At 37.7% G+C, this 26,942-nt stretch overlaps 1 protein-coding gene and 1 non-coding gene across 3 annotated transcripts in view; both read right to left on the bottom strand.

Moving 5' to 3' along the window:
* GTF2A1 (general transcription factor IIA subunit 1) overlaps nt 1-26,942 on the bottom strand; it is a 49,015-nt gene that overhangs the window by 4,589 nt on the left and 17,484 nt on the right. For both annotated transcript variants that reach the window (XM_033187241.1, XM_033187240.1), the window contains exons 3-8: nt 25,001-25,205; nt 22,688-22,752; nt 17,736-17,811; nt 16,504-16,637; nt 12,877-13,197; nt 5,527-5,616 (exon numbers count right to left, since the gene is read on the bottom strand). In XM_033187241.1, the coding sequence (XP_033043132.1) occupies nt 5,527-5,616; nt 12,877-13,197; nt 16,504-16,637; nt 17,736-17,811; nt 22,688-22,752; nt 25,001-25,205 (891 nt within the window). The remainder of the gene's footprint in view (nt 1-5,526; nt 5,617-12,876; nt 13,198-16,503; nt 16,638-17,735; nt 17,812-22,687; nt 22,753-25,000; nt 25,206-26,942) is intronic.
* On the bottom strand, nt 23,796-23,939 carry LOC117071904. The gene has a single exon (XR_004432629.1). It is a non-coding gene; the product is annotated as a small nucleolar RNA SNORA79 (small nucleolar RNA).

The following is a 26,942-nucleotide window of genomic DNA, read 5'->3' as shown; positions in this document are numbered from 1 at the left end:
CAAAAACAAAAAACACACACACACCAAAAACAAACAAACAAAAAAAAAAACTCACTAGGTGGGTTTAAAAACAAATTTATCTGTAATTAGTACTATTTTATAGCTTTTAGTACTTGTGTTCATTAAAACAGTTAAAAAATATTTCTTTACAAAATGTCTTCTCTCTCTACCAGGTTTGCATATATATTTTCAAGGTCTACCTCAAAAAGACTATCCTCCACAAAGTTTTCCCAAATCTTAATCAGCTAAAACTATTCTTTTCCACTGTTAAATTCCCAATGGTATTTTCACTGACATTTCTTACATTATTTGTAAGTAATACAATTATGGACTCACTTCTTCTACCAAAATAAAACTCCTTATAGCGCTCTCAAGACCTAATGTGGAACCTTATACATAGCAGTATTTTAAAAATACATCTAAAGGATGCTAATCATCCAGTCACTTACAGCAGACTTCAAAAACTATGTACATCCACAGTTAAACAAAAAGAGCTGAAGGGCAGGCTCTGGGCACTCCCATCTTTGCCTTCACTTATAGTCCTTAGTTGTTTGTAATTCCATGGATTTGGTGGGGGAGAGGAGTTGTAAAACTTAATGAACTGAAGTGACCTTTCTTCCTTTTCCCAGTAAGTCACACTAATTATTTAATGCTCAATTCAAGTTCCACATCTTCTGCAAAGAAGGCCCCATGGTTCTCCCTATTCTATGATCTAAAGGTACCTAAAAAAAAAAAAAAAAAAAAAATCAACTAGTTCAGGCTTTCATTTTCAGAAGAAGAAATGACAGCTTGGATAGGGTTCAATGGCTTGACCAAAGGTATAGTGCTACTAAGTGACAACCATGATTTTCAAGTCTTGGTCCAGTACTTTTTACTAAATCAGCCTGTTTCATATAATAATGCAGAAATGCTCAACAGGTACAGATATTTTCTTTTTCTTCTTTTTCTTTGAGACAGAGTCTCACTCTGTCGCCCAAGCTGGAGTGCAATGGTGCGATCTCAGCTCACTGCAACCTCCCACTCCCAGGTTCAAGTGATTCTCCTGCCTCAGCCTCCTGAGTAGCTGGGATTACAGGCACTCACCATCACGCCCGGCTAATTTTTGTATTTTTGTAGAAATGGGTTTCACCAGGTTGGCCAGGCTGGTCCTGAACTCCTGACCTCAGGTGATCCGCCCACCTCAGCCTCCCAAAGTGATAGGATTGTGGGTGTGAGCCACTACGCCCGGCCAGGTACAGATATTTTCCAAGATCTCATTCCTAAAATTCCATGGCCTAACCTCCCAGTGCAAACATTCTTTTTTCTTTTTTTTTTTGAGGCGGAGTCTCGCTCTGCCACCCAGGCTGGAGTGCAGTGGCCGGATCTCAGCTCACTGCAAGCTCCGCCTCCCGGGTTTACACCATTCTCCTACCTCAGCCTCCCGAGTAGCTGGGACTACAGGCGCCCGCCACCTCGCCCGGCTAGTTTTTTGTATTTTTTTAGTAGAGACGGGGTTTCACCGTGTTAGCCAGGATGGTCTCGATCTCCTGACCTCGTGATCCGCCCGTCTCGGCCTCCCAAAGTGCTGGGATTACAGGCTTGAGCCACCGCGCCCCGCCGCAAACATTCTTTATGACATATTCCTGGCAAATGGTTGTGCAGTGTCTGCTTAAATATGATTAGAAACAGTAAGCAAAGAATTTCAAATTAAGTTATTCCTTTTTGGAACAGCTCTCTTGTAAAATCTTTCAGAGTTTAACCTTACTGAAATCTGCTTCTCCAACTTCCATTTATTGATCCCAGCTCTGCTTTTTGAGACTTAAAAAAAAAAAAATCAATCAAACAACCTTCATCTTATTTGGAAACCACTCTCATGTTCTTCTGGATTCAAACTTTTCTTACTTATTAAAGCAAAACAAAGCACAATAAAGGTAAAACAGCAGGTAGGGCAGAGACTGCTGGACTAAGAGCTAATTATACCTCTGGTCTAAATACATTACGTAAATGCTAAATGTAGCATCTTAAGATTGATGACTTGAATGTCTAACAGACATACCAGACTTGGCATGTCCAACCAGCTCCACATGCAGCTTTTCCTCATCTGAATTGATGGTATCACCATCCTTCTTTCAGAATCCTCATCAAAAAATCTTGAGAGGGCCGGGCGCAGTGGCTCAAGCCTGTAATCCCAGCACTTTGGGAGGCCGAGACGGGCGGATCACGAGGTCAGGAGATCGAGACCATCCTGGCTAATACGGTGAAACCCTGCCTCTACTTAAAAAAAAATACAAAAAACTAGCCGGGCGACGAGGCGGGCGCCTGTAGTCCCAGCTACTCGGGAGGGTGAGGCAGGAGAATGGCGTAAACCCGGGAGGCGGAGCTTGCAGTGAGCTGAGATCCGGCCACTGCACTCCAGCCTGGGTGGCAGAGCAAGACTCCGTCTCAAAAAAAAAAAAAAAAAAAAATCTTGAGAGTCATTCTTGATTCCTTTCTTTTCTACCACACATCTCAGAGTCAGGAAATCCTGTTAACACTCTTCCTTCAAAACAAATCCAAGATCCACCTAGTTCTCACCAACTTTAATACCATCACCACAGGCTGAGTCACCATTATCTCCCATTTGAATTATTATAATATCCCCCTAAACAGTTTCCTTGTTTCAGCAACCTCTGCTTCCTCCTCATATTCTGCTCTCTATAAAGAAAGCAAAGTAATCCTTTCGAAATTTAAATCAGTTCATATCATTTGTCTCACTGAAACCTTCCAATAACATTCTAATTCACTTAAGAGTAACAGCCATGCCCTTACAAAATCCTTACCATCCGCCTTCCCTTACCTCTACCTCTCCACCTACTACTGTACTCTCCCCTTCCCTCACTCCAGTCCAGCCACACAGGCCTCCTCACCGTTCCTCACATACAACAGATTCTGCCACCAGACAACAGGGCTAACTCTTTCCAAGTCTTTGCTAAAATGTCATTTTCTCCAAAGACCTATTGTGACTATCCTATTTAAAACTGAAACCAAACCTGTCCTCTTTCCCTGATCTTTATTTTTCCATACCAATTATCAGCTTCTAACATAATATATTAATCTTTTATTATGTTTTAAATAAATAAATAAATCCTAATTTATTATGTTTTAGCATCTATCTCCCCTGACTGGAGTAAGCTTCCCAACAGCAGGGACTGTTCTGTTTTGATCACTAGTGTATCTCAAGCTCCAAGAATAGTGCCCAGGGACACCATAAACAGTAAGTATTTGTTGCATGAAAAGACCTCTGTCTCCCCCTTTTTCTTTGATTTCCTATAAAGTAGTATTTATCCTACAAACGTGTATATAAATGTATTTCCAACCAGAAAGACAGTGGGCTTAACTAGCCAAAAACAAGAAAGTGATGAGTAGCTAGGAAATAGAGATTCTACAGACAAGTAAAGAAATTGACTGCATTTTGTCATAGGACAGGACAATTTGCAAAAAATAAATGTAGGAAAGTTTCATGGGCCAAATAATCCACACAGTCAACACTGAAGTCATATTGGGTAATAAATGACAAATATTTTTATATTAATAGAAGTACAAAGTCACAACTAAAAAAGCAATCCATTTACTGGCCCTAAGCCCTTCATGAGGGAATGTTCTTAAAGCCAGGAGAAAGCCCTCTTAAATTTCCTAATTAAAAGTGTGTTAAAGCAAGTTTACCTACATCTGATGCTATTTTCGCCAAATGCTGTATCAGCCCTTATCCACCCACGTGTAAGCAAGAACTCTGCCATATTATTAGCATTTAACTAAGATTCTGATTTGATTGGCAATACAAGCTTTATTAATCCTTCTATGATCTCTTCTAAAATTGACTCATTGTTGACCTTCTAAAGTTTAGGCTTCAAAACTACATTCCTGAAATTCAAGCTGGCTCAAACAATATCCAACCTCACTTTATGCAGTCACAGAACACTGCTATTCTTTACTATTGGCTCAAGACATCAAGTCACCACTCCCCTCCAATCTTCAGAGCAACTCATTTGATTCTCAAAATTAGACCTCTGCAAATTTTAAAATTATTTATCATTCAGCACACTATTTAGAGCTATTTTCCACTTATTAATTTAAAACACTAAAGTAATGTCTCTGGGAGCAAAACAAACCAATTTTAACATTTAAACTATTATAAGTACAGTTTGTGCCAAAGCAGAATACAACCATTGTCTTAAAGTAGGAAGACACTTGGAAGTATATTCTTCAGTCAGGCTAAATCAAAGGTCCTCTCTTGCCTGATAAATCTGACATCATGAAATTGTGTTCTGGATAATTTGGTTGCAAGGAGATCCTCTGAGACTTCCTAACAATAAAGATTTAATGGTATCTTTTGTTTTAACCTCATAGTCTTGCTCTATGTGTATCTAACAGAAATTACACTTGTTATAATGCGCATGGTATATGGTTTTAAAAACAGTCTCTCAGAAGTCATTATGCACAAAAATGAACGCTGTAAAACTCTCAATGACCTTACTGTCTTTATTCTGTAACTTCACTGGTAAAAAACTAGTCTAACTCCACCTTTTTATTAGCAAATAAGATCCATAGTACTGGCATTCTCCCTATAGATCTGTTTGAAGTAAGCATGGCTACTTATCACATTCATTTCCATAAAAGCAACAGAATTAAGATTTTCTTCATGTATAAAGGAAACTTCATGCAGGGCACGAATTTTACATGTTCATAACTACATCTCCAGGGCCTAGAATAGTGTCTGGTACATTTCTGCACTCTATAAATGTTAAATAAATAAGCTTCTGTTAGAATTTTCATCATTTGGTAAAGATCTCTACTAAAATTATAAATGCAACGTAATATTTGCTGTATTATAAATTTAATGATTGCAGTTAAAAAAATGTATTCCAATTTAAATGTCTTAAAAACAAAAATCTCAAAAGTAATACAAATAGATGTAACAAAAATACTTAGAAAGCAGCACCCTGTTTAGGAATTAAGAACATAAGGAGTCAATGGCTAGTTTTCACGGTATCTGGTTTAAAAATTCCTTGATGTGAGCAAACTACAGCAAAGTTAAATAATATTTTAAATGATTTTCAGTAAAAATGTATCTGTTTTTAGTACTGTTCATTGCCTTAGTGTTCTCCTTAAATAATAACAGTTATGGAGATTCAATTGAACCCTTCTAGTTTTGAGATAGTTGAGGCTAAACAGAAAACGGAACTATCTCATTGAGTGAGCTATTACCATAAAGGACAACCTCAAAGTGGCTGTTTACTCTGCTTACAAGTTGAAAGACTATCTAAATAGAAAAAGATCGTAGCTCTTTTCATTTCATTCATAATTTATTTTTCAAATGTAAAGCTAAGAAATTAATCTTTCATTCTAATAAAATAATCCACAAAACTCTAACAGTGTTTTCATACTATTCATAATGAATTTAAAGAGGTATGAATCAGCTGTGCAAATGTTTCAATAAGGCAGAAAGAATAACATAGGGAAGAAATTACAACACAAATAACGTCAGTAATCTGAAGATGACATCCTTACCTTATCATATTGGCATACAACAACATTTTCTGTGTCAAAGAGTTCCTGTCCTTCCTCATCACTCACATCATCTTCACTATTGAGGGGTTCCTACAAATAAAAGGAGAGTTTATTTATGTATTACTATAAGAAGGCCTACTATTCACTGAAAAAAAATATAGTGACCTTGATGTTCTTTGAGAACCAAATGCCAAATGCATAATATGTACGTCATGAATTTAATACTGTCAAATCAGCTGTTAACAGTTTGCCAATATTACTGAAATCTTGTAAGAAATTAAATATAATTAAATTACTTAAGCTACGTAATTTGTAAGTCTGAAAAGATGTTTATGTTTATTTTCTTTTTTCTTTTTTTGAGACAGAGTCTTGCTCTGTAGTCAGGCTGGAGTGCAGTGGCGCAATCTCGGCTCACTGCAACCTCTGCCTCCTGGGTTCAAGTGATTCTCCCGCCTCAGCCTCCCAGCAGCTGAGACTACTGGCATGCGCCACCACAACCAGCTAATTTTTGTATTTTTAGTAGAGATGGGTTTCACCATGTTGGCCAAGATGGTCTCGATCTCTTGACCTTGTGATCCACCCGCCTTGGCCTCCCAAAGTGCTGGGATTACAGGAGTGAGCCACCACACCTGGCCTATTTTTATTTTCTTTATTCTTTTTTTTTTTTTTTTTTTGAGACGGAATCTCGCTCTGTCGCCCAGGCTGGAGTGCAGTGGCCGGATCTCAGCTCACTGCAAGCTCCGCCTCCCAGGTTCACGCCATTCTCCTGCCTCAGCCTCCCGAGTAGCTGGGACTACAGGCGCCCGCCACCTCGCCCGGCTAGTTTTTTGTATTTTTTAGTAGAGACGGGGTTTCACCGTGTTAGCCAGGATGGTCTCGATCTCCTGACCTCGTGATCCGCCCGTCTCGGCCTCCCAAAGTGCTGGGATTACAGGCTTGAGCCACCGCGCCCGGCCAATTTTCTTTATTCTTTAAAAACAGTTCAAGAAGATAATTCTCCACAATAACTGTTTAAGATGACTAGAAGAGGACCTAATATGAAGGTTCAAAGGAGCTAATGGCACTATGTACTACAAACCATATAAAACAGGTAACAGTGGAGAAATTAGAGGAGAAAAGAAGGGCAATGCAATAGGCTAACAGTCTAACTTGTTGTCTTTACATTAAAGAACCTGGGGTCTAAATACAAATCAGCATGTTTAGCATGATGATGGTTATGGTAGAGGTATGAAGCAGAATTAAGACTCAGATTTTTTTTTTTCTTACAGGCAGAAAGTAGGAAATCTCAGCATTAAAGAGAGTAAGGGGCCAAGATAAAACCTAACTAGAGCATAAAATAACCAACCATGTTAAATTTTGCTTCAATTGAGAAAGAAGATAAAAGATGTAACTGAGATTTCTAATAGATGCAGAAAGAGAAGACAAAACGAAAGCAGAGAGAACAATAATCAAGACGATATTATGGACAGGCACAGGGGCTCATGCCTGTTAATTCTAGCACTTTGGAAGGCCTAGGCGGGACAATCACTTCAGGCCAGAGGTTTGAGACCAGCCAGGGAAATACAGTGAGATGCCATCTCTACAAAAAAAAAAAAAAAAAAAAAAAATTAGCAAGGTATGGTGGCATACACCTATAGGCCCACCTACTCAGGAGGATGAGGTGGGAGGATTTCTTGAGCCCAGGTGGTTAAAGCTATAGTAAGCCTTAATCACACCATTGCACTCCAGCCTGGACAACAATCTGAGACTCTATATCAACAACAAGAACAAAAAAAAAAAAAAAAAAAAGAATTACGTCTAGATATTCTTTAACTTAAAATAGGTATCATCAATGCAAAACGAAAAAAAATGTCTAGGCTGTGTGCGGTGGCTCACGCCTGTAATTCCAGCACTTTGGGAGGCTGAGGCGGGCGGATCACAAGGTCAGGAGATCGAGACCATCCTGGCTAACACGGTGAAACGCTGTCTCTCCTAAAAATACAAAAAAACTAGCCGCGCGTGGTGGCAGGTGCCTGTAGTCCCAGCTACTCAGGAGGCTGAGGCAGGAGAATGATGGGAACCCAGGAGGCAGAGCTTGCAGTGAGCCAAGCTCGCGCCACTGTACTTCAGCCTGGGCGGCAGAGTGAGACTCCGTCTCAAAAAAAAATTTTTTTTGAGGTAAAATTCTTGTTAACAAAATTCACCATTTTAGCATTTCTACATGTACAATTCAGGTGCAATGAACATTTATAGTGTATGTAACATTCACCACTACCTAGTTCCAGAATATTTCATCACTCTTATCCATTAAGCTGTCACTCCCCATTCTCCCTGTCCCCTGGCAATCTATAATCTGCTGTCTGTATGGATTTGCATTTTTCATATAAATGGAATCATATGATACATGGTGTAGTGTGGCTGATGTCTTTCACATAGCATGTTTTCAAGGTTAATCCATGTTGCAGCATATATGAATACTTCATTCCTTTTTATGGCTAAATAATATCCCACTGTTATCAGTGCATTTATCAGCTGATGAACATTTGGGTTTAGATCATTTAGGTATCATAAATAGGGCTGCTATGGAACAGTCATATACAAGTTTTTGTTGAAAAACATATTTTCAGTTCTCTTGTGTATATAGTTAAGAGTGGAACTGCTGGGTCATATGGATAATTCTATACTTAATTTTTGAGGACTATTAAACTGTTTTCCACAGCAGCTGTACCATTTTACATTTCCACCAACAATGCACAAGGGTCACAATTTCTCCAAATCCTCACCAGCATTTATTTTCTCTTTCTTTTTTGAGTATAGCTATTCTAGTAGGTGTGAAGTGGTTATCTCACTGTGGTTTTCATTTGCATTTCTCTAATGACTAATGATGCTGAGCATCTTTTCATATGCTTGTTGCCTATTTGTGTATCTTCTTTGGAGAAACGCCTATTCAAGTCCTTTGCCAGTTTTTAACTGCGTTACCTTTTTGTTGTTACACTGTTTAAGGGTTCTTTATATATTCTGGATAGCAGATCCTTATCAAATACATGATTTGCAAATATTTTCTCCCAGCTACTCAGCAGGCTGAGGCAGGAGCAACACTCCAGTCCTGGAAGTCAAGATGCTGAGGCTGCAGTGAGCCACAATCATGCCACTGCACTCCAGCCTGGGCAATAGAGTGAGATTCTGTCTCAAAAAAAAAAAACTAAAAAACACCTTTTTAATCTACAAAGTCCACTTTTTCTTTGATTGCTTGTACTCTGGGTGTCATGTCTAAGAAACTGTTGCCAGCAGCTGGGCACGGTGGCTCATGCCTGTAAATCCCAGTACTTTGGGAGGCCAAGGTGGGTGGATTACAAGGTCAGGAGATAGAGACCACCCTGGCTAACATGGTGAAACTCCGTCTCTACTAAAAAAAAAAATACAAAAAATTAGCCGGGCATGGTGGCAGGCACCTGTAGTCCCAGCTACTCAGGAGGCTGAGGGAGGAGAATGGCGTGAATCCGGGAGGCGGAGCTTGCAGTGAGCCGAGATCGCATCACTTGTACTCCAGCCTGAGTGACAGAGTGAGACTCTGTCTCACAAAAAAAAAAAAAGAAGAAACTGTTGCCAAAGCTATGGAGATTTACCGCTATGTTTTCTTCTAAGAGTTTTACAATTTCAGCTCTTAGATGTGGGTCCCTAATCCACTTTGAGTTAATTTTTGTATATGGTATGCTGTAGGGGTCCAACTTAACTCTTTTGCATGTGGATATCTAATTGTCCAAGCATAATTTGTTGAAGACTATTCTGTCCCTACTGAACAGTCTTGGCTGACATAAAAGTTTTGCAACAAATAGCATAAATAGCAATATTCTACCCTAAAAAGATAAACCTAAAGTTTACAGATCCAAAATATTTGAAAAGTGAAAGAATGAAAAAAGCTGTACCTGGCAAATTCTAACCACAACAAAGCTGGTATAGCTCTATTAGTATTACACAAACAGACTTTATGGTTAACAAAAAAATTACTAGCAATAAATTAAGACATATGATCATAAATGGTTCAATTCACTGAGAAAAAAACAATGAATGTGAAACTTACATGCACCTGCTTTGAGGCTCAAAATATAAAAAGGAAAAATGGCAGAAAAACAAGAAGAAACTTATCAACTACCATAGTAGGAGACATGAACATATCTCACTCAGTAGTAAAAAATGGATCAAGTGGCCGGGCCCGGTGGCTCACGCCTGTAATCTCAGCACTTTGAGAGGCCGAGGTGGGTGGATCACAAGGTCAGGAAATCGAGACCATCCTGGCTAACATGGTGAAACCCCGTCTCTACTAAAAATACAAAAAATTAGTGGGATGAGGTGGCAGGAGCCTATAGTCCCAGCAACTCGGGAGGCTGAGGCAGGAGAATAGCGTGAATCCGGGGGGCAGAGCCTGCAGTGAGCCGAGATCATGCCACTGCGCTCCAGGCTGGGCGACAGAGCAAGACTCCATCTCAAAAAAAAAAAAAAGAAAAGAAAGGATCAAGCACACAAAAAATATCAAGGACACACAAAGAGCATCTGAGCAAACCTACTGCCAGTGTAAAAATGTAAGTCTAACAGACACATACAAGTACCAAACAGGTGCAGAAAACACATTCTTTTCAAAGCATATACAAAAACCAAAACCCAAAAACTGACCAAATCAAGCAAGTCTCAAGCAATTTCAAAGGATTCACACATCACACAGATCATATTCTTTACAAACAAAACAGTTAAGTCAGAATAGAACAGAAAAGAATAGAATGGGAAAAACACACTAGAGAGAATAAAGCTAAAAGTTTAGTCTTTGAAAACACTGATGAAATCTATACACCCCTGACAAGACTGAACAGGAAAAAAAGAGATGGCACAATAATTATATTAGGAATGAAGATGACAAAGGATTCTGGCATCAAAAAGACAGTATCATGATTCACTTTATGTTAATCAACTTGAAAATTTAGATAAATATACAGAGTCCTAGAAAAACATAATTTATCAAAAAGGTCTCAAACGGAAACAAAATACTTGAAGGGCATGAGATTACTAGACCCAGGTATCTGTAGTGGCATGTTTTAACAAATTATCAACAGAAGAATAAAATACAATCTTTGAAAAAAAAAAAGAGTTCAAAATAGAGGAAACATGTCCCCAAATTCATTTTATAAAGCTAATGTAACCTGAAAACCTCATAAGAGAATGAGAACAGAAAATCACAGACAGTATCTATCACTCATAAGTATCTACAAAAAAGTCCCCAACAAAATGAATTCAGTAATTGATAAAAAGAGAAATATAAAATGATCAAGTTACGCTACCCCAGGAATACAAGATTGGTTTACAAATAGAAAATCAATTAATGAAATTCATATAAACAACATTACAGTGAGAAATTGTACAATCAATCATCGCAGAAAAACTGTTTAATCAAACGCAACATCCGCTTATAGTTTAAAAAACAAAGCAATGCAAAGAAGGAAATATACTTAACCTGATGAAGATATCCATTAAAAAAAAAAAAAAAACCCACAATGAACATTAAACTTAACAGTGAAGCATGGAAAAGATTAATTTTCATTTTCAGAAGAAGAGAACAGTGCCTGCTATCACCATTTCTAATCAATATTGTTCTGGAAGGCGTAGCCAACAAGCCACAAAAAACTGCCATTCTTCATATAAGATGTGAATGTCTACACAGAAGATATAAAAGAATCTACAGATACATTATGAGGACTAACAAAAGACATTAGGAAGGTGGCTGGTTCAAGGATGAATATTAAACGCTCTACATATTTCCATACTACCAATAAACAACTGGAAAAGGTAATAAAACATGTTACTTAGAGTAGCATTCAAATATAAAGAATTTAGGGGGGAATATGGGCAAGAGACTTCAACAAGCACTTCCACACAAAACACAATATCAAATAAATATACAAAAAGAGGCTAAAACTCCTAAGTGAGGAAATGCTAACTAAAACCAAAATGAAATACTATTTTCTACCTACCAGATCAGCAAAAATTAGGAAGCCTGACACTATCAGGTATTGATAAGGCGGTATGGACATCTGCACAATTATGTACTGAATGGCAGAAGTGATTTGGCATTTTATTGTAAAGTTGCAGAAGTGCATGCCTTAGGAGCCAGAAGTTCAATGTTTAGGTATAAAATTTAGAGAACCTCTTGCATTTGTGTCCCCAGAAGACATACACTACAATATTTTATAACTGTTTGTAACAGTAAACAATTAGAAACAATCCTGATGTCCACTGGATTAGAAAAATTGATAAATAAAATTATGGTATATTCAGCAATGAAAATAATTATAGCTATATGCAACAACTTGGATAAACCTCAGGAATATTATTTTGAGGGAAAAAAACCAACTTGCAGAAGAATACGTAATTACTTCACTTATGTTATAAACATGCAAAACTAAACAATAAGCTATTTAGGAATATAAATATATATGGTAAAATATAAAAGCAATTAATAATCAACACAAATGTATGAGCAAAGGTACTCTGATGGCCTAGGAAAGAATATGGGATTAGGGAGAGGCACCCAAGGTGCTTTAAATAATGGAATTTTATTTTAACCAGATGGGGGGCACCAGGATGATTTTTATCTTGAAACATTTCTATTCATTTGTGTCTATTCAATATTCAATAATAAACTATGTTTTCTTTAGGGAAAAAAATTACTTAATTTAGAAGAACTTTGTACTAAGAAACAAGAAGACTACATTTTAGGCTAACGAAGGCAATTAAAATGAAAACTGTGGTGGGACAAATAGTTTTTGGAACCTAATAACTAAGCTGGAATAGTGAGGAAAACAAAGGCATACTTATATGCTTCTAGAAGAACACAGACATTAAGGGTACATAGGTTTTTAAGGAAGTGGTACAGAACATGGACCAAAAGGTTTTAAATATTTAATAAATTTGTGACATTTGGTTCTTGAGTTTGCTCTCTCCCCAAATATTGCCATGCTTTTTAAATTACTGAAGCAAAAGATTAACCACATCTATTTATCTACCAATGTCTTATGTTTAAGCCACATTATAAATGCGTAAGCCAGTTAGAATTACCTGTACTCTTTACCACACTTTAATACAATTTAATTTGTTATAATTTATTACCAGCTATATGAAATAGTTACATTTTATGAAGATAAATATAGCCAGAATATAAAAACCTTACTAAAGTTAAATCAATCTAACTTTACCTTTAAAATCTTACGTTGTACAGCACCTAACAGTCTCTGAAAAAATAGGATATAATTTATCAGTTTTGCACCAACTAAAAATGGAAAAATCAAGTAGATTATCATTGTAAGTATTTTACTAGAAACTTACTTCTTCCACCTGCCCATCTTCAGCTCCATCTTTCTCTTTGTCTTCCTCCTCATCATCATCATAGTCTTCTTCTTCATCTTCATCTTCTTCAGACGATGTATCCCCAGTTCCATCAACTTGTAAGACCAATGGAGCTTGTGTTTGAGCAGGCTGGGCCTGTGGTTGCTGCTGGCCAGTTGCAGTTATCTGTGCTTGGGCTGGTGTAGGTGCTGCCACTGTCGTAGGTATAACTTGAGTCTTATTTCCTGTAAATAAGATTTGCTGAGGCTGGATGATGACACCTGTCTGTGGTGAAATCCCTCCAGGAAGAGGAGCCAGTACCTAAAGCCAAAGAAAACCACATAACAGTAACTAGTTAAGAGGATCAAGTACAGTACACAGAAATAGGAACAAATGCTGAAGAATCACCAGAATGGCCATATTTCACACACAGTTAAAACTACCAAAGTACAAAAGCAATGTTTAACTAGTGTAGTGACCCACTAAATTTCTACTTTATCAAATTTCTGGAAAATAAGGATTTTCTAAAGATAACTGCTTCATTCACTGAGCACATACTATGTATACGCCAGATACCAGGCCAAGAGTTTTATACACTGCCTTCACACGAAGAACACTGGACTGAGAATCTGAAAACCTGGGTCTACCTTTTTTTTTTTTTTTAGATGGAGTCTAGTTTTGTCACCCAAGCTGGACTGCAATGGTGCAATCTCAGCTCACTGCAACCCCTGCCTCCTGGGTTCAAGCAATTCTCCTGTCTCAGCCTCCTGAGTAGCTGGGACTACAGGTGCGTGCCACCATGCCCAGCTAATTACGTATTTTTAGTAGAGAAGGGGTTTTACCATATTGGTCAGGCTGGTCTCAAACCATGACCTCGTGATCCGCCCGCCTCCCAAAGTACTGGGATTACAGGCATGAGCCACTGTGCCTGGCCAACCTGGCTCTACTTTTGTCTAAAGTCAGACATAAATACAGCAGAAGCAAGTCATTTAACTCCTCTTGGCCTCTGCCATTTCACTGTCAGACTAGGATTAATGGTTTTCAACCCTGGCTGCAAATAAGAACCACCTGGCAGCTTAAAACGTACTGACCAAGTACCTTGGTCATACCACTAATATTCTGATTCAGTGTGAGATAAAAGCTAATTATTTTTCTAAAAACCACTAGATCAGATTTCTGAAGTTCCTTTCCAGGTTCTGCATCTAACATTCTAAAGTAAGCCACAGCTTAAAAAAATATACACTAACAAATATTAACTATACATACTATACGTATTACAATAAAGGAGGAAGACTGGATGCTTATTACTTGCCATTAGGTTGAAGGAATGCAAAAATAAGACAGAATTTCCTTTAAAACGCTTACACATGGTGTAACAGTACAAAAGACGAAAAAAATGGTAAAATAGACAAAGCACTAACAACTCAAAAAGAGACAAGACATAGTACAAATATGACACAGTATTATGGGAACACAAGAGAGTGTACCAAATCCAACTTGGGGGACAAAGCATGATCAAATATTACTTATATTATTAGTAAATAATAGTTGAGTTTCTGTTTGTGCTTAAAAGCAGCGGTCCCCAACCCCTGTTAGAAACCAGGCTGCACAGCAGGAGGTGAGTGGTGGATGAGCCAGCATTACCACCTGAACTCTGCCTCCTGTCAGATCAGCGGCAGCATGAGATTCTCATAGGAGCAGGAACCCTACTGTGAACTGCACATGCAAGGATGGAGGTTGTGCACTCCTTACGCCTGATGGTCTGAATTAAAAGTTTCACCCTGAACCCATCCCTGCTGCCCAATACGTGGAAAAACTGTCTTCCGCAAAACTAGTCCCTGGTGTCAAAAAGCTGGGGGACCGCTGCTTTAAGGAGATTAGCCAGGTTTTTCTATTTGTTTAGCGGACGGGCAGGGAGTTGCCAGACGGCATTCTTAAGAGACGTGTAACATCAAGTGAAACCCAGAAGTGAAAGCAGTACCTAATTTTGGAAAGATGTAAATAAACTGGATTAATATTACTGATCTGATCTTGTCTCTATCGTCATACTATTTTAGTGACATTTAAAAAAGAGACAGACACATAAACAAATAAAGTACATAAGTTCCTCAAGAAAATAACCATTCCTCTTTCATTTTAGTGCTCACAGCACAAGAATATAACACAAGTAGATCCAAGTGTTTATTTTGATGTAAATGCAGCTAAGAAAATACCTGGGAGCATGGCAAGAAATAAACCTGCAGAGTTCAAAGAAACAAGATCCACAAAAAGATCTTATAAACCATGTTGAGTTGTTTAGGCTTTTCTCAGTAGGCAATAAAAAGCTGTTAAAAGGTTTTAAGATTTTTAGAAAGATAGGCCAGGCGCAGTGGCTCATGCCCATAATCCCAGCACTTTGGGAGGCCAAAGCGGGCGGATCACCTGAAGTCAGGAGTTCAAGGCCAGCCTAGCCAACATGGCGAAACTCCGTCTCTATTAAAAATACAAAATTTAGCTGGGTGCAGTAGTGCGTGCCTGTAATCCCAGTTACTCAGAAGGCTAAGCAGAAGAATCACTTGAACCCAGGAGACAGAAGTTGCAGTGAGCTGAGATTGTACCATTGCACTCCAGCTTAGGCGACAGGCAACACTCTGTCTCAAAAAAAAAAAAAAAAAAGAAAGATGACTATAAAACAGCCAGGTTAGGAGGGCACAAGATGAGAGGCAGAGAAACCATTAAGGAGACAACACAGTATTTACTGACAAATTATGGACACTATGAACTAAGGAAATGAAAAAAGAGGCTGAGAAAAAAAACAGTGTCAAACATATTAAGGGACTGCAACCATGGCAAAACTGCAGTTAAAGAAAAAAAAAAGGCCGGGTGCAGTGGCTCATGCCTGTAATCCCAGCACTTTGGGAGGCCAAGGCAGGTAGATCACAAGGTCAGGAAATTGAGACCATCCTGGCTAACATGGTGAAACCCTGTCTCTACAAAAAATACAAAAAATTAGCCGGGCGTGGTGGTGGGCACCTGTAGTCCTAGCTACTTGGGAGGCTGAGGCAGGAGAATCACTTGAACCCAGGAGGCAGATGTTGCAGTGAGCCGAGATTGCGCCACTGCGCTCCAGCCTAGGTGAAAGAGCAAGACTCCGTCTCAAAAAAAAAAAAAAGAAAGAAAAGAAAAGAAAAGAAAAACTATTAACAAAAATTGGTAGGGCTTGATACCTTGGATATTAGAGGTAAGGAAAAGGGAGGATTCTACACACCCAGACCCAGAAAACAAAGCATCATAAAACTAGAGTCATGTCTGTCTCATTCACTCCTAAATCTCATGACTCTTATAAATAGCCCGAGACTCAGTAACTGCTTATTGAATAAAGGCCGAATGAACAGCTTAGAAGGCTGGAAGGAGAGTGCTGCCACCTTTGAGGGGATGATGAAGGATGGGCAGAGACAACAGCAATTTTTTAATACATGTTTAATACATGTTGAATCTAAGTTAAGCTGTATACAGGAGAAATTAGAAACAACTGGGTGTATAGCACTGAAGAAGTCTTTTGTGCATATAAGGAGAGGGAAAGTACCCAGGGAATACAAAGAGAAGAAAACAGAACCCCATACTGATCATAATAGAAGATTATTTTACCTGCTGTATAACAGGAGCTTGTACTCCACCAGGCTGCATCTGTGGTATCACCTGTTGTTGTAGAACCACTGACTGCTGAGGCTGAAAGATATACTGGGCACCATTGGCTGCTCTGACCACCTGAAGAAGCTGGCCTAAAGCAAAAAACATGCATTCCAACTTATCATTTTAGCAGTGACCATCTCAAAAGAAATGAATTCATATTTAATTTCATACCACCAAAGGCACAAGAAATTATCAAGAAAACTAACAATTTTATTAAAGACTATCATTCCTACACAGTATGCATAATCCTCCCCTTCTCTGACTTCTCGCCATGTTCAAATACATTCCTTAAAATGTTTTATTTTTTATATTTACATCCTCATTCAGCTATTTCCAACAAGGTTTTAACAACAGATTATGAGACTTGACTAAAGCTTACATTATCTTTGCTAACCTTAGGAGTCAAGAAAGAGCAGTAAGATCAGACACTTTGGGAGCTGTTCATTTTTAAAGCTTTAAAGGAACAAAAGCTTAACAGTTCATTTAATATCTTGAACCAAACAAAGTACCACAGAACTTTGCTTCAAAATTGGTAAAAGCAATAAAAGTTCGCTAACCAGTTATCATCGTCATACAAGTCACACAGAATCAAATTCCAATATGTTCCTTTAGATAACCCAGAATCTTGAATTGATTAAAAAGCAAATTACATCTTATTAAATATGTAGCAAGATAACCCCTAATTTCACAAATTTACAATAACAAAAATAACATATACACAGAATACAAAATAAATAATAACTATATAATCAAGATTACAGGGGACACTTAAAATCCATGTTAATAAATTTTTCAAGTACTAATATGCCAAAACACATGAGCTAGACACTGGTCTTTTGTCAATGAAGAGATACTATGTATAATAATAGCATACAATAAATTTGCTCTTAATATGCTCTAGGAATTACTTTGATATCACAAGTTCAAATAAGTTTAATACTCACTTGGCATGGTAAATGTGTTTAATAAAAAACTAAGTAAGCATTTTTATATAATCATACTTCAATAAAAGGGTTATCATGCACAGATCAAAGGTTCAAGTACAATTTTCATCTTCTTTACTGTATCCTCAACAACGATTACAGTTGTATGTATTACAGCCCTCAAAGTTAGACGACAAAACCTAAGGGCTAGATAGTACAATTTTCTGAATTACATTTTAAAATGGTTCCATCATTCCTAATTACCTGAATTTGTTAGTATCTGCTGAACAGGAGTCACACCTGCAGGAAGTGCTAAGGTAGCAGCCGTTGCAGCAGCACTCTGAAAAACACAAAGAAAAAATATCAAAACCACATACATATATAATACTATCTGTTTATTTCTAGCATTTTTTTTTTTTTTTTTTTTTTGAGACGGAGTCTCGCTCTGTCGCCCGGGCTGGAGTGCAGTGGCCGGATCTCAGCTCACTGAAAGCTCTGCCTCCCGGGTTTACGCCATTCTCCTGCCTCAGCCTCCCAAGTAGCTGGGACTACAGGCGCCAGCCACCTCGCCCGGCTAGCTTTTTTTGTATTTTTTAGTAGAGACAGGGTTTCACCGTGTTAGCCAGGATGGTCTCGAACTCCTGACCTCGTGATCCGCCCGTCTCGGCCTCCCAAAGTGCTGGGATTACAGGCTTGAGCCACCGCGCCCGGCCACATATTTTAATAGTATATGAAACTTTTTGTTTAGAATATATCAAAATTTTAAAAATCTAGTAAGGCTAAATCCCATTTTATAAAATGGTACAAGAAAGACCAACCTAGCCTAAACAACCTACTAAATTATTTTAAGCTGTTAAATACGACAATATAATTGGTTTTTTCCCCTAGAGAAGGTGCTCTAAGTAAATCTCACAGGTACTGTAGCTTTTTTTTTTCCTTCTTGTCCCATCAATCTTCTTTAAGGTACCAAGCCTTCCTATACTTAATCTAACCTATACACTTTTAGACAACACCCACATTAACAATGCTGTACAATATATGGAATACCTATTTCATTACTGCTTCCTTTCCCACTGTTTCCTTATCCCCATTTCCTTGAGGTAGAAGTATAATTGTCTACTTTTTAGAATTCTTAACTTAAAATTTCTACTAAAATCAACAGATATCTATAAAGAACACTATATCAGAAGACTTCACAGGGAGGATAGCTGAAAATTCTTCTAAGATGTCATATTAGCAAAGAAAAAAAGGGACGTATTGGCATTATATTCTAGGTGAAACATGTATTAAGAACCGATTAATACAAAAATTCTGTAATTCTTAAGAAAAGCCACACCAGGCACAGTGGCTCACACTTGTAATCCCAGGACTTTAGGATGCCCAGGCAGGCAGATCGCTTGAGCTCAGGAGTTTGAGACCAGCCGGGGCGATGTGGTGAAACCCTTCTCTACAAAAAATACAAAAATTAGCTGAGCGTGGTGGTGCACACCTGTAGTCCCAGCTACTTGGGAGGCTGAGGTGGAAGGATGGCTTGAACTTGGAAGGTGAGGTTGCAGTAAGCTGAGATTGCACCATTGCACTCCAGCCTGGGCGACAGTCACAAACTTTAATTTCAACATTTTGAAACGAAGTTAGTATGTGACACTTAAGTTATAAAGATATACACGGGACTATATTATGAATTTCTTTAAATCCAAGACAAATTCTTGACTTCCTGGAGAGTTCTGGAGAGTTTTCTCCTCCTGTCCTCCCACAAAGAATTATGCCATTCTCTTGTTTTTTATTCTGTACTTTAAGTATTTTCCTGTATCCCACTAGAGCTATACATTTTGGTAGTTTTTTCCCTCTCTTTTCAATCTTTTTTGGGTACCAACCATCCATACATTCAATCTAATCTACACATTTTTAGAACTACCCATATCTAGAAAAGCTTAAAAAAATAAATATAACTGCTTTGGAAATGCTAGTGTCAGAGATGTCAACAAACTTGGAAAATTATTAAACTGAGTTAATAATTCAACTACTGTCTAGTCTGGGGTCTAGGTATATAGCTTTCCAAGAAAATAAACTTGTTGCCACTTGACAAACCTAAGTAATTTCTACAGCTTGGGCCTGAAATACCCACTGTGTCTCCAGAATTTAACTATAGCCCACCAGGTTGATCCGTGTTTAAGCTGAATACTCAATTACCCAATTAAGATAAATCTTGTCTATATAAGCAAATTAAAGGTTATCTAAGTTTAAGGAAAATATTAACCACCACATACTATTAAGAAATATTTAAAAACAAAAAAACAACAAAAATATTATTTAGAAATATCAAGGGCCTATAATTCGTATTTTGAAAGATAACAATTCTTCCTCTACCAGCAAACCGACATAATAGTTTCTATATAGAATACATGACCCAGTAACTACCTGCAGACCCCCAACAAATTCAAGCTGCATAACAGATATTTGCCGAGTCATGTACCATACACAAACCACCTTATACTTAGTAACTATTAAAATTTCTTCTTGTATTCCACAAAACAGCCCAAACACAAATAATGCATTAGAACAATCATTTCATAAAAACGAACTGAAAACAATGGTTTAACAGAAGTTCCCTGAAATAGCCTTCCACTATTATTATCTCACATTTTTATGATTAGTTCATTTCTAAAGCAAACAGAGCCATTAAAAAGAACAAATTATTTTTGCTGAATATTTTTGAATCAGAAGTAATAATGCAAACCCACAAAAACCTAAAACACTTTCATTGATACAAAGCCTATACTGATTATGTTCAGAAATACATGAAGGAAACACTGACTAAAAGCAAGAGTAAAATGTAAAATATACAGAAATGTTAAATCAATTTTCCTGAATAACTGACCTATAATTTGTTTAAATACATATGCTCTTTAGAATAAAGGAGACTTAACCAGTAGTAGAGATGGACCACTAATTTTTATCCCAGAAATAATTTATTAATTCAAAATTCTCTTCCACAACATTTAAAATTCTTTTATATGTTAACGAAGATTCTGCCAAAATTTGTTTTAAAATAATGCGAGTTATTCCCTAGGATATAGTCTTAATAACATCAACTGCAATATGCAACAGATAGTGAGACTTTTTTTTTTTTTTTTGAGACAGAGTCTGGCTCTGTCACCCAGGCTGGAGTGCAGTGGCCGGATCTCAGCTCACTGCAAGCTCTGCCTCCCGGGTTTATGCCATTCTTCTGCCTCAGCCTCGGGAGTAGCTGGGATTACAGGCGCCCGCCACCTCGCCCGGCTAGTTTTTTGTATTTTTTAGTAGAGACGGGGTTTCACCGTGTCAGCCAGGATGGTCTCGATCTCCTGACCTCGTGATCCGCCCGTCTTGGCCGTCCAAAGTGCTGGGACTACAGGCTTGAGCCACCGCGCCTGGCCGAGACTTTTTTTTTTTTTAAGGGTGGAGGTTAAAAAAACTTGGGGCCTGAGACTTAAAGCGGAGTTTTTTCCAATAAAAAATCTGTGAGAAGTAACGGGCATGAAATTTATTCTCATGTAAACGAAATGATTCTAGTAACTGTAACTACAAGTACAAATAGAAATCCTTGATATTTGTGAATTTAAAAACTGCAATTTCTACTATCATGTAGAAACTTTCAATTCTGCCACAGTATGAATATGTGAGGCTGGTAATGTGTAGGAGGAAGTCATTTGCCTAGTGGGTAAGCCCTTCTCATCTGGCTTATAAACCACAAATGAGCTTTGTGATTCACTATCACTCACAAAGTAGAACTGATCTTTTCATACACTGCTTTTTTAAAAAAAACTTGAGGCTGGGTGTGATGGCTCAGACCTGTAATCCTAACACTTTGGGAGGCCGAAGTGGGCGGATCACTTGAGGTCAGGAGTTGGAGACCAGCCTGGCCAACATGGTGAAACCCCGTCTCTACTAAAAGTACAAAAAAATTAGCCGGGTTGGTGGCATACACCCGTACTCTCAGCCACTCAGGAGGCTGAGGTAGGAGGATCACTTGAACCTAGGAGGCAGAGGTTGCAGTTAGCCAAGATCACGCCACTGCACTCCAGCCTGGGTGACAGAGCGAGACTCCATCTCAAAAAAAAAAAAAAATTGAATGGAAAAAAAAAAATATTATATGTCATACATATAATATTTCTCAACAAATGTAGTATAGTTTAACTGTGAACTTGAAAGAACCTCTTCAGATCCTTAGAAAATCTTTACCTATATGCTTGAAGTTGTTTTCTTTTTTTTTTGGATAAAACATTAAAATACAGTCAGAGTAGTTCAAGAAATATTATATGTCTGAAATGTAATCTGAAAATATGAGGCCGGGCGCGGTGGCTCAAGCCTGTAATCCCAGCACTTTGGGAGGCCGAGACGGGCGGATCACGAGGTCAGGAGATCGAGACCATCCTGGCTAACAAGGTGAAACCCCGTCTCTACTAAAAAATACAAAAAAACTAGCCGGGCGAGGTGGCGGGCGCCTGTAGTCCCAGCTACTCGGGAGGCTGAGGCAGGAGAATGGCATAAACCCGGGAGGCAGAGCTTGCAGTGAGCTGAGATCCGGCCACTGCACTCCAGCCTGCCTGGGCGACAGAGTGAGACTCCGTCTCAAAAAAAAAAAAAAAAAAAAAAAAAAGAAAATATGAGTGAGGACTTGTAAAGTTTAGTGGATAGTCCTCAGAAATATAAAACTTCTAATGTAACTCAACTGGTTAAAATGTATTCTATGGTTATTTACACACTATAATGACTTATTAAACTACATTATGGTTAAGTCAAAGCAATATTTTTAAATGCTTGATTTTAAAAATAGTTATACTGAACTATCCAAACAGTTCATCTTCATTTTTTTAAAGTTCACAATTCTTAGCCTTCCCACCCTTCTTGCAATTACTAAGTCTCCTGAAACAGAACCATACTTGGCATTGTAAGTTTGGTAGGTACCCTAAAACTTTTTCGGAAATAGTAGGGAATGGAGTAACTCTCACAAAGCACCATTATTTTGGTATTCTTAAACAATTCCATAATTTTATGAACCTTAATGTCTAGGTACCAAGCTAAACTTCAGATCCAATATTCAGGAAACTAAAATAGCTGTTCTGCCTGAGTCTTCAATAAACTTCAAATTGTTAATACATGACATATATAGGCATAATCACAATTTGAGTTAGAATTAAGTATAGCCAATCAAACTGCTACATTCTGAGTCTTACCATGTTTGATGCATTCATATGCTGTATCAACTTAGAATCTGGAACAATAACTTGTGGTGCTGTGGCTACAAAAAAACAAGTACACATGTAAACAAGGAACCATGAGGCTATTTTCTGATCACAAGAACACTTTACATACAATGATGAAAACTTTTTTCATGTTTTCCATGTTTTCTGCACTCAAATGCTTTCAATCATTTGATCTCAGGACATTTATATGGCAAATAACAGCTGTGATATACCCACCCTATACTAGAAAACACAAATATTTAAGCCCAGACGTGTTGGCTCACACTTGTTATCACAGCACTTTAGGAGGCCAAAGCAGGCGGATCACTTGAGGTCAGGAGTTTGAGACCAGACTGACCAACATCATGGTGAAACCCCATCTCTACTAAAAATACAAAAAAATTAGCTGAGTGTCAGGCTGAGGCATGAAAATCACTTGAACTCGGGAACTGGAGGTTGCAGTGAGCCGAGATCATGCCGCTGCACTCCAGCATGGGTGACAAGGCTCCATCTCAAAAAAAAAAAAAAAAAAAAATTTAAGTGACAATTCCTAAGGATGCAAGGGAATTTAGGAACATGAAGTAGTGAGTTACTTAACACCTAAACATACACACATACACAGTTTTATGCATTCTTAAGTAAACTGGATATTTTCAAACATAATTTTGTCTTAACTCAAGGGTAACTGTTTTACTGATACAATGACACCACTGTTGCAATGAGTTACTAATCCAATAAAAGTAAGCTCAAAAAGTTGTGACTAGTTTTTGAAATCTACATAGTCCTTTTCTTCCAATATGACAGTTGACAGACTCATGCTACTTTCATCAACTGTTTAAAAAATACAAATCAGCCGGATGCGGGGATGCATGACTGTAGTCCCAGCAACTCAGAAGGCTGAGGTGGGAGGATCGCTTGAGCCCAGGAGTTCTGGGCTATAGTGCGCTATGCTGATTGGGTGTCCAACTAAGTTCGGCATCAATATGGTGGCCTCCTGAAAGCAAGAGACCACTAGGTTGCCTGAAGTGTGGTGAACCGGCCCAAGTTGGAAAAAATACAAATCAGAAATAATGGCAATGTTATTTAAGCATAAAAGGAATTATGTTTGATTCCGCAAATTTCAGAGAACAGACGGATAACTCCATTATCCTAATATTCTCTGAGTGAAGAAAATCATATTTTAATTTATGATGACCTAAAATCCTAATGCCAGCTCTGAAGGCAACAGGAAGAACAGTCATCAAAAAATAATAAAAGGATGAAATTATTTGATACAAAGTATACACTAAAATTAGGTATGAAAATTACCACTAGCTATCAACAGTAAAATAACCCAAATAGGCTCTTCTACTATGTACCATTACCAATTTTAAGACATATATACTGTCAAATGAGGCAAATAAGTAACAAAATGATCACATTAAAATGAACTTTTCATCTACTTCTAGTGTCCTCTCCCATAAAAGTAGATGCACTGAATTAGGATGCTCAGAAAGTTTTATAACTGAATAGATGTGTGCCATGAGAGAAAATACAGATCAAGTTTCTTAGCCTTTTCTGGGCTCAGATCTTCCTCAGCTGTGAAACTGAGCCAAGGGCTATTTTACAAAGCCCTTATAAGGTGCCAATGAAACAGTATCTATAAAATGACTTGCAGAGTACAAAGCACTATGGACACAGTCTACGAATATTTGCTTTTTCTTAGCTTTAATCCAAGAAATATAAATTAAGATATGTTATATAGCCACGCTTATAATAAATCTAATTCAGTCCATTTAGGCTTACATAAATTACTACGGAACTGAATTTTCAGATTGCCAAAGTATACAAAAAACTCTAGAATTTAAGATATATTTTAAAAACTAATCTGAAACATGTCTCTGAAAGAACATGTTTCACAGAGAAAGCAAATAACTATTTTACCATATAAAATAATAGAGCCCTTAGTAAATAAACCTTTTAGGTTTAACTTATTTTAGGAAATCCATCACTACATAGCCTTTTCAAAACTAAACAGTAATACAACTTAGGCTTTCTATTAGTAAATTACCTGTCTACCATTACTCTACATATACAATCTACATTTTATACAAATTTATATACATTTACATACACCCACACCCCTCAGCCAAGAGAAAGGGGAAAAAAAGCCCGAAATCAACATAGGAGTTTTTGTTTGTTTACTTTTAGGTTCTCCATGCGCCCCTTAAAAGACAAGATCCAAGACATGTAGAATATTTCTCTTCTTTCATAATGACAAACTTAATTTCCAAGTCATAAGTAGGAAAACAAATCCAGTCTCACCTTGCTGTGATGCAGGAATAAGGACCTGCTGAGTCTGCGCTTGCTGAGGTACCGTCTGCTGAGGCTGAGCTTGCTGATGATGGTGATGGTGGTGATGCTGCTGCTGCTGGGGTTGATGCTGCTGTTGAACTTGCAGTAGAAGCTGCTGCTCTTCTGAATGAAATCCATCTACTGCCCTGGACTGCATTAGTTTGTTTTCCCATAACTAAGGCAAAGAACATTAAAGATTTCTAAGTGAAAAATAACTCTGGACAGACGAACACAACAGTTTTATTAATCTCTTTATAAAGTTATTCCATTTTAAAAACTGATACAGACACAGAAATACAACAAATCTATAATTCTAACCCAAGTGTAAAGAATAACAAAAACAAAATTTTAAAGTATCAAACCTCATTTTTGCCACATCGGAGTACTGGAGATTTTGTTTCTTTTTCTATCTTCAGTAAACTTTCTATAGTAATTCCTTAATCAGCAGCTATTATTTAGCAATGAGTTTCATATAAGCTACTTCGTTAGTAATCAAAGATTATCCTTTATAATATCAAAATCATTACTAAACTATTTTTATATGGAACTTTTTCCTTATAAAAATACAAAATATAAAATTTTCTGCTTCAACATAAAAAACATAAATTCTCAAATAACATACAAAATATAAATTCATTTAGAACAGTGAGAAACATAGAGATAATCCCCCGAAGAAGAAAAGCCTAACTTTCCATCTGCCCAATCCTACAGAAAGAAAAAGAACCGGCGATGCCTGAAGGTCTTAGTAGTTATCCCAACACTTCTTGAAATGTCCTTCCTTCTTCCATTATGCCAATTGGCAATCCTTTTCTGTTCAGCCATTTCTATTTTCTCATTTCACCTTAGGTTCTATGATGGGAAAAATCAGAATGGACAAAAAGAAAGAAAAGAAAACATGTGCAACGATTTCATTCTTCTACCTAACACATTTCCTCTCTACCAGGTTTAGTGTTCATTCTGGAGCCTTAACCTTATAAGAAACTAGCCAAAAAGTCACAAACTATTCCCTGAAAATGCAAATAAAACTTCATTCAGTCATTCTGCACACAAGGCTCTATACATACTTTATCTTCTCTTCCAAGATTTGCTCTTGGGATACTGCCTAATTGACCTTAAGATTCTATCAGATCCTTTGCCTAATTGACCTTAAGCTTCTATCAGATTCTTCAAGAACGTCCCTTTGCCATACTCACAGAGAGTTTTTTATTTTTTATTATTATTTTTTAATTTAAGAAATAGAGACAAGATCTCACTATGCTGCCCGAGCTGGTCTCGAACTCCTGGGCTCAAGCAATCTGCCCGGCTTGGCCTCCCAAAGAGCTGAGATTACAGGCATGAGCCAACATGCCTGGTCATATGCCGTAGATTTTTTATAATCTCCTGACCCTTCCAATCATTCCAGACATTCTAGATTTGTTGTCTTGATGCTAGTAACAATTCCACTAAATCTCTAATGGCTTACTGAAAAAGCAAATATTAAGGTCAATTTCCTAGGGAATCCTACTGGCAGGCACGGTATTTAGATTTACCTGAAGTCTATTCTTAGAGAGATGGTAACAAGATCTATCTCACTGGTTGTTGAGAGGATTAAATGGCATATCTATGTAAAACAATTATCAGTGTTACATAAAATTGGTGATCAAAATATATTATTATTGGTGGCAATGGTGGTGGCATTAACTGTTTAATAAAGCCTTATACCATAAGTCAAGAACCCAGTTAGTCCTGGTTTGGCCACTTATGTAACCTAATCATTTATCTTTCTTAGGCTTCTTTTTTTTTTTTTTTGAGACAGAGTCTCGCTCTATCTCCGGGGCTGGAGTGCAGTGGCCGGATCTCAGCTCACCGCAAGCTCCGCCTCCCAGGTTTACGCCATTCTCCTGCCTCAGCCTCCCGAGTAGCTGGGACTACA

The sequence above is a fragment of the Trachypithecus francoisi genome, unplaced genomic scaffold (assembly GCF_009764315.1).
Source record: "Trachypithecus francoisi isolate TF-2019V2 unplaced genomic scaffold, Tfra_2.0 Lachesis_group3, whole genome shotgun sequence".
Classification (NCBI taxonomy): domain Eukaryota; kingdom Metazoa; phylum Chordata; class Mammalia; order Primates; family Cercopithecidae; genus Trachypithecus; species Trachypithecus francoisi.
This window is presented reverse-complemented; position numbering and strand designations above follow the sequence as displayed.